This window comes from Egretta garzetta, unplaced genomic scaffold, assembly GCF_000687185.1.
Source record: "Egretta garzetta isolate BGI_Z169 unplaced genomic scaffold, ASM68718v1 scaffold604, whole genome shotgun sequence".
NCBI lineage: Eukaryota > Metazoa > Chordata > Aves > Pelecaniformes > Ardeidae > Egretta > Egretta garzetta.
Window position 1 is genome coordinate 305,325 of NW_009259366.1, and position 10,436 is coordinate 315,760.

The window sequence follows — 10,436 nt, forward strand, 5'->3', positions numbered from 1 at the left end:
GGGAGGGAGCGAGTGGCTGCGTGGTGCTTAGTTGCCAGCCGGGTTAAACCACGACACATACTTTACTGTAGAAATGTTTCTAGATGTAACCTGTACTTTTTGCTATTAGTGGCCTTGTCTTACAGTTCTTGCAGGTTTTTTTTCTTTTTCACTATTAGTTTTCTGTCCTTCTCTGTTCTGTGGCCAGCTAAGATGACTTCTTGGTTCTGGTAGCTGTGGATAAGACTGCACATGGGATACTGTCCTTCTGCATTTATCCAGGATTTTTCTATCTTCTTTTCTCACACCTTTTCTTGAAGTGCATAAGTTCTTCTCAAATGTGTATGTTATTGGGGTGGCAGGAGTAGTTTAAGGAGAGAGCTGTTATTTTAGTTAAGTCACAAGTTTAAAAATAGTTACTGTAGTGGAAAAATACAGGAAAGAACTGACTCTGCCCTCAGTGTAGAAGAATGAGCATTGCTTCACAGAACCATAGAACAGCCCAGGTTGGAAGGGACCTTGAAAGATTATCTGGTCTAACCTTTCATGGGAAAGGGAGCCTTGATGAGATCATGTCTAGTCACATCTTGAAAACCTCCAGTGATGGGGGCTCTACCACGTCCCTGGCTAGATTGTTCCAGTGATTGATTGTTCTCACTGTAAAAAATGTCTTTCTTATACTGAGATGAAACCTTGTCTCGTGCAACTTGCACCCATAGCCTCTTGTCCTCTCCATGTGGTACTTGGTGAAGAGAGCACCTCCGTCCTCTTTGTAGCTACCCTTTAAGTACTGGAATACTGTGATGAGGTGTCCCTGAGCCACCTTTTCCTTTTCTCCTGGGAGAAGAGACCTAACTCCTACAGTCTTACCTTGTAGGCTGGGCTCTCTCTAGCCCTTTGATCATGTCCAGCCCTCCTTTGGATCCTCTCCAGTTTGTCTGCATCTTTTTTGAATTGTGGGCACCAGAACTGAACACAGTGCTCCAGGTGTGGCCTGACAAGCACCAAGTAGAATGGGACGGTGACATCTCTATCTCTGCCAGTAATGACCAGGGATGCAGCCCAGGACCTGATTTACCTTTGTTGCTGCAGCAGCTGACTCATGTTCAGCTTATTGTCCACGAGCACCCGCAGATCCCTTTCAGCAAGGCTGTTCCCCAGCCACAAAGATCCTAGCCTGTACTGGGCCCTTTGGTTATTCTGTCCCAGCTGTAGGGCTTTGCCCTTGTCTTTGTTAAATTTTGTACAGTTCTTGCTAGCCCACTCTTCCAGCCTGTCCGGGTGTCTCTGTAAGATGGCCTTCCCTTCTGATGCGTCGACCTCACCACCCAGTTTAGTGTCATCAGCAAACTTGGTGCGGGTGCTTTCAATCCTATCATCCAGATCATTTATGAAGATACTGAACAGGTTGGGGCCCAGTATCAGTCCCTGGGGTACCTTACTTGTGACAGGCTGCCAGACTGAGTAAAAACCATTGATCACCACCCTCTGACTCTGGCCTTGTTGGCCACTTTCCTACCCATACTTAAATAATTTCCTACCCATTAGTTCAATAATTAAGTGCCTCACCTCTCTGGAAGTGCCTTGTGACACTGTTCACATGTCCTGTTAGACTGGTATATTCTAAACTGGTAAGTTTGAATTTAATTAAATAACATGGTAACATTCTATTTTAAGTCTCTTCAGAGCCTGCCTGTCCAGAACAATTGTCAGATACAATCATAGAATCATAGAATGTTTTGGGTTGGAAGGGACCCCTAGAGGTCATCTAGTCCAACCCCCCTGCAGTGAGCAGGGACACCGCTAACTAGATCAGGTTGCTCACAGCCCCGTCCAACCTGGTCTTGAATGTTCCCAGGGATGGGGCCTCCACTGCCTCTCTGGGCAACCCGTTCCAGTGTTTCACTACCCTATCTTTCACTACTCCCAATCTTTCTTTACACCTTTAGCTAAGATGGTGAAGAAGAGCTGTTTGTTTACAAAGATGGGCAGGAAAGCCTGTAGATTCACCTCAACAGAAAATCAAGTGATAAGATTCCTTGTTACTCCCTGCATTGTATGATGCTGATGTAAAATGCTTCAGGCTTTTTTTTACCTGCAATCTTCAGAAGTGCTAAGTGGACTTGGAAGAATACTTGCAGAAAACTGGCTAATGCTGGGCTTTGAAATAATTATGATTCGTGTTTTGCTTGTTAGGAATTTTAAGGATTAGTTTATATCTTGTTGCTTTAAAGTCTGGGCCAGTGTCAACAGGAATAGACCGATTGAACTTTTTTGGTTTTCTTGGAGCTGAACAGAGTAACATGTGCTAAGGATTAACCTGAACAGAGCCTTATGGGAAAGCTTGAAGCAGTGATAGCAGTCAGGAACAGTCACTGCATGTGTATGAGCATGGCTCACCACAGAAGTAGTGAGGAGCAGAGCACTCAGGATTTCATGCAAATCCTGTCTTTGAAGAATGGCTGGAACTCATCAACAGCCATTGTAGCTTACGTGGAGAAAGCTGAGTCAAAGGTAGCTACTGAAAAGGAGTATCTTTTTTGTGGTGAAGAAATCTAGAGATTACATGGCCATGTTGTCTAGAGTGCAGTTTAGCTATCTCTTTGCCTGAAATCCTGAAACAGACAGGTATGTTCGAGCTTGTGCAGTGTTTTTTTCTGTAAGGGAAGGTGAGGACTAATCAAGTGAAGCTGAAAAGCAGAGAGTTTCCAGTCCTTTGTAAGTTGATTACCACAGGATCAGTATTTGGGGAAATGAGCACATGCAGGGGATGAATTGGATCTAGTGGACATCTTTCCAGTTAGGTTGCCAAGATTTTTAGAAGCCTTTACTAAAGGTACAGTTGATTTCTTGCTGTAGCAGTTAAATGATGATAGTAGCCGTTCAGAAGGGCTGTTCAGAGCTTCTGGCCCAATGCCAGCCTGATTGTATTTCTACTTGCAATCTAATATAAATCTTTGTTACGTATTGAATTTAGGGAGTTCCCCTGGAACTATTTTCAGGGTCCAGGCCTGACTGAAGAAGGGAAAAAGGAAGCTGAAACTTAATTGATATATGCCCTGTGTTTTAGGTAGAGCTCTGTTGTAAGTGGGTTAGCTAGTAGTGGATGCCAATGAGAAGAGTTACCTCTGCTGGGTGACTGAGACTACTTTCTGACAGGAAGATCCCAGCACAACTGATTATGCCAGCAGTGAAAACAGGCAAAACCATTGATATGATCCATTTTTTCCTGCTCTTGAGGCTGAAATGAAGAGAATTGAACTTTCAGGTCTTAATAGCCTTTTACAGCTAAGTCTTTATCAGAACCTGCTGGTGGACCCTATATTACAGTCCACACATCCTGCAGTCTACTGTAACTTACTGCCACGGACACTTGAATTGCTCAGGTGTAGCTTCTCTGCCTTTCTTACTGGAAAAGAGGATGCACAGGAAAATCAAAGGTCACCCCCAAGCTCCTTCATTTCCATGGTTATAGAATGATTGACAATGCTTGTAGCTTGCTGACAGCTGCCCTTTTTGACCATCTGTCCATTGGTAGGGTTTGGTGTCAAACATGGGGGCTCAATAGAATTAATGCTGTTCTGATTGATAGTCTGTACCAGAGCAGATCATGTAAATTTCCAAAGGATTCTTGGTTCCCTTGGATCTGCTAAAAATGTAAAGTGTTTTTCCATGACAATGCAGGTTTGTATGCTATAATCTAAAATAGCACTGTAAGAATTATACTAGGTGAGAGTATGGCATGCAAGAGAGACATAGCAAATTTGTTCTTGCTGCTAAACTAATTGATATTTGCTTAGATCAGAGGAATTTCTTACAGATTGCAGGTACTCCTAAGTTGTTGCAGACAGACACTTGGGGTGCTGCAGGGTTTGCTTCTGACTGCAACCCTTTATTAATATATACAGGTCAGATTAACAAAGTGTCAAGTATTTTTCAGAGAGCACTAAACAGGGAGATCTTGCAAACTGAAACTGCAGAAAGCCTAGAAAGAAAAGGGTGACTAATACAGTAAAAAAAGTTAATACAGTAAAAATTGCCTTCAAATAGGCATATTCAGTATCCCCAATAAGAGGTAATCTAGGCAGTAATATTCAGCTAGAAAAGAGGAGCTGGAGGGGCAGAAATGCTGGAGGATAACTTTTGTAGAAAGGATTCAGCACAATTAATACTGAAACCCTCCAGAGATAGTCCCCCTCCCCCAATTCGAGAAAAATGATAATCCTGGGGTGTTCCTCACTCATATGCTTGCATATTTCTAAAATGTTTATTTAATTTGGTGGGTTAGAACAAGGCTTGGAACAACGTAAAGTTGTGTGTTTTAAAATTCCTTGTGGAAGCATTTGTAGGGCTGTCTGTGGAGGTGTTTTACTTGATTTTTAAACTACAAAAACTTGTGCCACCATCTACCAAGTATTCTATATAACTGGGAGACTTACTTTCACAAGAAAAGAGTTTGTTTTCTTTTATGGTTTTGGCATCATAATTTTTTCATTTTACAAACCTTGTATTACCCTCTTTAATAGCACCTTAGAGATGTATTGAGAGGCAAAAGAGTTGTTGACGAAACATTGGCAGTTAGGATTTAGGAGATCCAAAGAAGCAGAAAACCTATTAATAGCACAATTTCTTGGTTGTATTTTTCTACTTATTAAATATTCAATTAAGAGAGAGGATTTTTGTTGAAAGCCAGTTTGTGATCTAGACTGTACTTAATGTTTGCAGTCTAATTACGGCATGTTCTGATGTGAATCTGTAGTGTTCTTTGCTTCAAAAGTCTCTGAAGGCAGACTTTTGCCTGTTTTTTCTGGATCTAGCAATCTTCAAGCATCAGTCTTGCATGAAGTTTGGATATGCTTTGTTGTCTTTAACACATTCGGATTTGTCATTAAAGTCCCCAGAAGCTAACTTGCTAGATGAGCTCAGTATTAGAGGCTGGGTACTTATTTCTTTACTCCTGCATTACGCAGAGGCCTTACTATTGGCCTGCTTCTGTCAGAACATAGAGGTAGTGTGTAGTTTACATCCCTCTATACTCTTTTCCTTTAAATAAGAAAAGGCATTAACTGCTGCAGAGATGGTTCAGTATGGAGTAGTTACGGGCTTTAGATGTGTCCTGTAATCTACTGTTGTTTTCACCAAAACAGCACTGAGAGGTTGCAAGGTTATTCATTACTGGTTGATCCAGCTCATAAATGGTAGGATACATGAGTGGCATGCCACAGCCAGCTCTCTGTGTTTTCCTGGTGACTTCTTTTGGAATAACTCAGCAACCAGCTGAACTACCTGGATTGTCTTGGTCATGTTAGCAGCAGCAGCCTGTGTTCCTTGTGGCCTGGTGAAGCCCTGTATCCTGTGGTCACTCTGTGTGTGTAGAATGAGCAGAAGGAGCGCACAAAGCCATTACTCCTTGCTATTCAGCAAATTGGGTGCCCAGCAGAAGCAAGAAGAAAGAATGGTTCTGTGCTCAAAGAGCTAAGTCGTTGCCTTAGCATCAGAATAGCCAAGTAGGTCTAACTGCTTGTGCTCAGTCATTCCAGTGCTGTTTCCGCAGCAACAAGCGTGTGAACTCTTATACCAGCTCCAAAATAAACTGAATTATCCTGCTATTGAATCCTGCTATTAACTTTGTGGATACAGTGTACTTCTGTTGCCTTCTCTAAATTGCACCGCTGTGAAACTGTCCAAGATTTCCCTCTGCAGGTAGGTGTCTATGTTTTTTTGAGAGATGGAGTGCTGAGACCTTTTGGAAATAAAAGTATTACATAGGCAAAAACCAGTTCATTATTTTTACTATATCAGAATACAGAAAGAATTGTACCATTTACTTATTGACTTGGGGATTCTTTGCTAATAAACATAATGTGAAAATGCAGAATTTAATTGTTACTAGTAAAAATTACTGTGTGCCCTCATTCCAGTATAAAATGCAAGTATCTAAAATATTATATCTACCTATTTTTTGAGCCAAAGAGGTTAATGCACAGAGCTTTGATTCAAAATAATCTTTCAGCCAGTTTCTTCATAATTAAAAATGTAGCCATTTTATAATTTTTAACACCATTGATTTACAATTAGGAGCTTTCTCACAATAGGGTACTAAATGTGTTGTTAGGTGAACACAAACTAAACAAAAAGATATGAACTGAAATTTAAATTGAAAATTCAGGGCTCTTGAAAGACCTGGATGTATAAGTTTGTGGACACTCTCACTTCTCTCTTTTAGGGTCCCCTTGAAAATCCCATCATTGAGCTTAATAAATGTGATAGGGACAATTACTGATAGCCTTCATCTAGCTGGTCTATCAAGTGCATTTTTTTACTCAGAAAATGGTTTAAAAATTGCGTGTTTGCCTGTCTGACTCAAAAGCCATTTCCTCTGTTTATTCAGTTGTATCATCTAACTACTACAAATACTGTTTTTACTCATATCAGCATGAAAACTGCTAAGACTGAGTGAACTGCAGTTTGTTTAATCCTTGTCAACAAAATCAGTTATTAAACATAAAGCTGGTTATTTACACAAGCTCACTGAAGACTAAGATAGTTATGCAGAAGCAGGGAGCAGCCTAGTTCACTCCCAAGTCACAGTTTCCTTGGCTAAGCAGCGAGGAAAATAGTTTTCTGTGAACTGAATGTATGTTTTGCAATCATTAACACCTGCTGTTCTTAGCTGATTTTTCAATTCTGCTTTCATGACCTGTTCTTCCCTCCACTGAAAACCTTAGGAATTTTGCTCTTGACTTCACTAGAAAACAGGACTGTATCCTAATTATTTTGATTTAAAGAATAATAAGTTTAATGTTGTATGTAAAATACTGTATTCTGTACCTTACTTAGTCATAAGTGACTAATTTACATCTCACGGAAGTGCTAGTCATCTTAAATTTTTATTACTTAGAACAAGATCAGAATCAAAAACAGGGAGTAGCAGAACAGATTATCAGATCAGGATTTCAGTGTAAATAATTTCTGCTTTTTGCCAATGTGTTCTTTTGGGAACTGGTGATGTTACATATTTTGATGGGGAGAGGAAAATGTTCTCCTTGTTTTTCGAGTGAAATAGCTTTATTCCTTCCTTTTGTCTGAACAGGTAAGTATCTGAATGTGGTGTGAATTAGTCTCTGCAGGTGTGGTTTGGGGAAAGTGGACAGGTGCCAACCCAGCATCATTGCTGCGAGTTGGTACCTCAGGGGAGGGAGAACAATCAAGGTGCATAAAACCCTTTCACTTCCATTTTCACCTGACTCCTGTCACCCAGCAGAATACCTCAACATGGCAGATTTGGACCACATAGGTTGCATATGGGGCAGACATTTCTTGCAATGCAATGGGCTCAGCTGAGCTAAGCTGCTGTGACAGGAATGCAACGTATTGCTTGTGTAAGCCTAAGATTATGGTATTCTCTGGAGAATGTTATCTTAGCTAGCTTTGCAAAGTTTTCTAGTAGCACAATTTTTATGTTGCGTTGTACAATGTTACTGGCTATGGGCAGCAGTGCACTCTGGCAAGTTTTATGCCTTTTACAAGGGGAGCAGACTCCATCTGATTATCTGTTGTACAGGTTAGGCAGTGTTGTGAAGAATACTGAAGTCTTTCTTCTCTGCCTCTTACCATCCAGATTCTGTGAAAAGGCACTTGGAAGGCCAACAAGAGACGAAGCTATCTCAAAACTGCTTAATGGAGACTTTAACAGTTAGAGCAAAGTATATAAAAGCACAGAACCTTCTAAGTTTCAGGTGAACCACTGGGTACCTTCATTGCAGTGACAGTTGCTATGCTTACACTTCACATACTTACATGTTATAGGATATATAGAGGTGATAAGGACAAGCATCAATAATCAGTTTTCTAACACAAAGTGAAGATCTGTGAGTATTCTTTGTGTTGTGAAATAATGCTAAAGAGTGGAGGAATTCAGATGTCTTCACTAAGTTTGCCTGAGAATGAACTCCTCTGTTTTTGTTACCAGGAACTCATCGGCAGTGGGTCACGGCTGTTTCTGCTATGCTCTAATGCGCTCAATTCCAGTTGCCATCTACATCATTTTGGTAACAGGTCTGCGTTACCACCTGTTCATATGGAGCGTCTTCTCGCCAAAACTACTATATGAGGGAGTGCACGTGTTCATCACAGCTGCTATCTGCCTGTTCTTCACAGCCATGGATCAGAACCACTCTCACAGAGTGCAAGATTGAAAACAAATGTGCGGTACGCAGTTCTGCTTTGCAAGGTCCAGTGTGTCACTGGAATGGAAGAAGGAAAAGAATGGCTTTAAGTTGTTGTGCAGAGTTTGAAGAGTAACCTTGTTTATTTTAGTCAAGATCAGGGTTTGAAGGGTCTGTCCCGTTTTAAAACTGAGTTTGCTTTAAAAATGTTGAATTGAAATAAACTACATTTTCATGGATAATTTTGTTCTATACCTGTCATTATACCACTCTCCAAATAATAGAAAGTTAATATTACATGATTTGAATTTAAAAATGTATGTTTTAATGTAAATATAGAGCAGTGCCTCATGGGCACTGAAAAAAAACTGTTGGACATACAATTTTTTTACCTTTACTGTAGAATCCTGAAAATATGCAGGATTTCTTGGTGCTGCTCACAAGATCTTATATGCATTAGCGTTGGAGGGGGGCTGTTTGTTTGGTTTCTAATGTGTGCATTGAAATTATTATTAAATTATTGAATTACTTTACAACTATCCCAGGTAAGAGATCTTTTGTTTGGTTTGCATAGGCAGCATTTCTATTTAAAGGTAGTATTTTCTTTGTAAGGTGAGTGCAATCATCTGTAATGGATTTTGATCAGCACTTCAGGCACTGGATAGGAAACACTAATGGGCTAACAAAGTAATGAATCCCATTCACTGCTAAAATTTTGTGTTTCTTTTTATTTATGTATAAATTTTAAATAAGGTTGGTGGCAGCTGTGCTGAACATTTGATCATGTTTTCCACGCTAGGGTAGAGAGTTATGAGCCACGGGCAGGAAAACAGTTTAATGGGCTAAGTTACCAGTAGAATAGGTGTGTTTACATCACCTTCCCCCTAGTGACCTGTCTAGCCACCTCACTTGAATGTGCTATAATTAATTCCTAACAATGTTGTTTTCCTTGTCTTCTGTCAAGAAGATACACACTGATGACTATCCTGAGTATCAGTATTCTTTATGTGGGGCTTTTTGCCTCATGTTTTTGTCCATGTTAGCAGCTGGTAGGATTTAATCTAAATGTATTAGAGGTGTAGCAGAAGAGAAGCATACAGGGAACTTTAACTTTAGTTAAAAATCTGAAAAAAAAAAAAAGCTTTTAAGTTCTATGTAGCTGACAGCACATTTGTTAGGATCAGTGATACGCTTTTCATCTCATGTTTCAGACAGAGTAAATCTCAAAAAGTAGGCCTTTAGTTTTTATACATTAATAGCAGGCCATCTTGATCACTAATAATGAATTTTTTTTCAACTGTAAATCAATAAAATTTTCAGTACATTGGCCACATTTTGTTGTTTACCTGGAGGAGAGACTACTGGATCTTAATGTCATTCACTGTGACCTGTTTGAAAATGATATACTTTTAATAAATTGGTTTTCACTGTAAATTGTGGAATGTTTAAAACAGCTTATTACCATTTCCATCATTCTCAGTATTTTTCTGGTTACCTGTTGCCTAGCAACCATATGGGGATTATCGACATCTTCTCTGTCTGCTTACTTGGTTAATTCCTAAGCAATCCTCCCTAACGTTCATACAGAGTATGTTTATAAGAGATTTTACTCAGAGAGAAGGGGTGCTAATAAAGAGAGGGAAGGGGTGGAGGGGAAGTTGCTTCTGGGGTACAGAGTCCTAAAACAATGTGGGGTGACATTCACAAGATCTTTCATTCCTTCCTTCTGGTATTTTTTTGCTTCAGTATATCTCTTGGACATTTTATCAAGTAACCTATTGTGTGTCTATTAAGGTTGCATTTCTTCAGATTACTTAGTTAAATAATCATATTGTGCCCTTTCTGCTCTGAAGTTGAAAGTGTCTGGATTGAAGCCAGAAGAAAATAAATGGCTTGGAACAACTCTGTTATTTAGGTCTTCAAGATCAGGAAAGGAAGGAAGGAGTAACTTAGACTGCATCTCTGTCTCAAGTTAACACATGAGTTTGGGCGATACCTCAAGGAGACATGGTGCTTTGAACTTGTTGAGTTGCCATTTTTATTTTTTTTCACCCTTTCTCTTTGTGTATAGGCAAATGAAATACTATTTTAACTTCATCAGCTTTTGGGCTATGGCAATGACTTGAACTGGAAAATTATGTAAAAATAATTTTATTTTAAATCAACACAAAGTTTTGGCAATTGACCTGAATGTACAGAGAAAGCAAACACCTGAGTGCAAATTCTTGTCTCACTAGTTAGCTGCTCCCCTTCCCCCCTCCTCCCAGCTCCCGTTGTTCAGCGTGTCCC

At 39.9% G+C, this 10,436-nt stretch overlaps 1 protein-coding gene across 3 annotated transcripts in view; it reads left to right on the forward strand.

Moving 5' to 3' along the window:
- Window positions 1–9,414, forward strand: part of PIGG (phosphatidylinositol glycan anchor biosynthesis class G) — a 100,112-nt gene extending 90,698 nt beyond the window's left edge. For 2 of the 3 annotated variants that reach the window (XM_035892382.1, XM_035892384.1), the window contains exon 12: window positions 7,952–9,414. In XM_035892382.1, coding sequence (XP_035748275.1) covers window positions 7,952–8,177 — 226 coding nt within the window. In that variant the 3' untranslated portion in view covers window positions 8,178–9,414. Of the gene's footprint in view, window positions 1–7,600; window positions 7,719–7,951 lie in introns of all 3 variants that reach the window. The other variant, XM_035892383.1, reaches the window with a different exon arrangement.
- The last annotated feature ends 1,022 nt before the right edge of the window (window positions 9,415–10,436 follow it).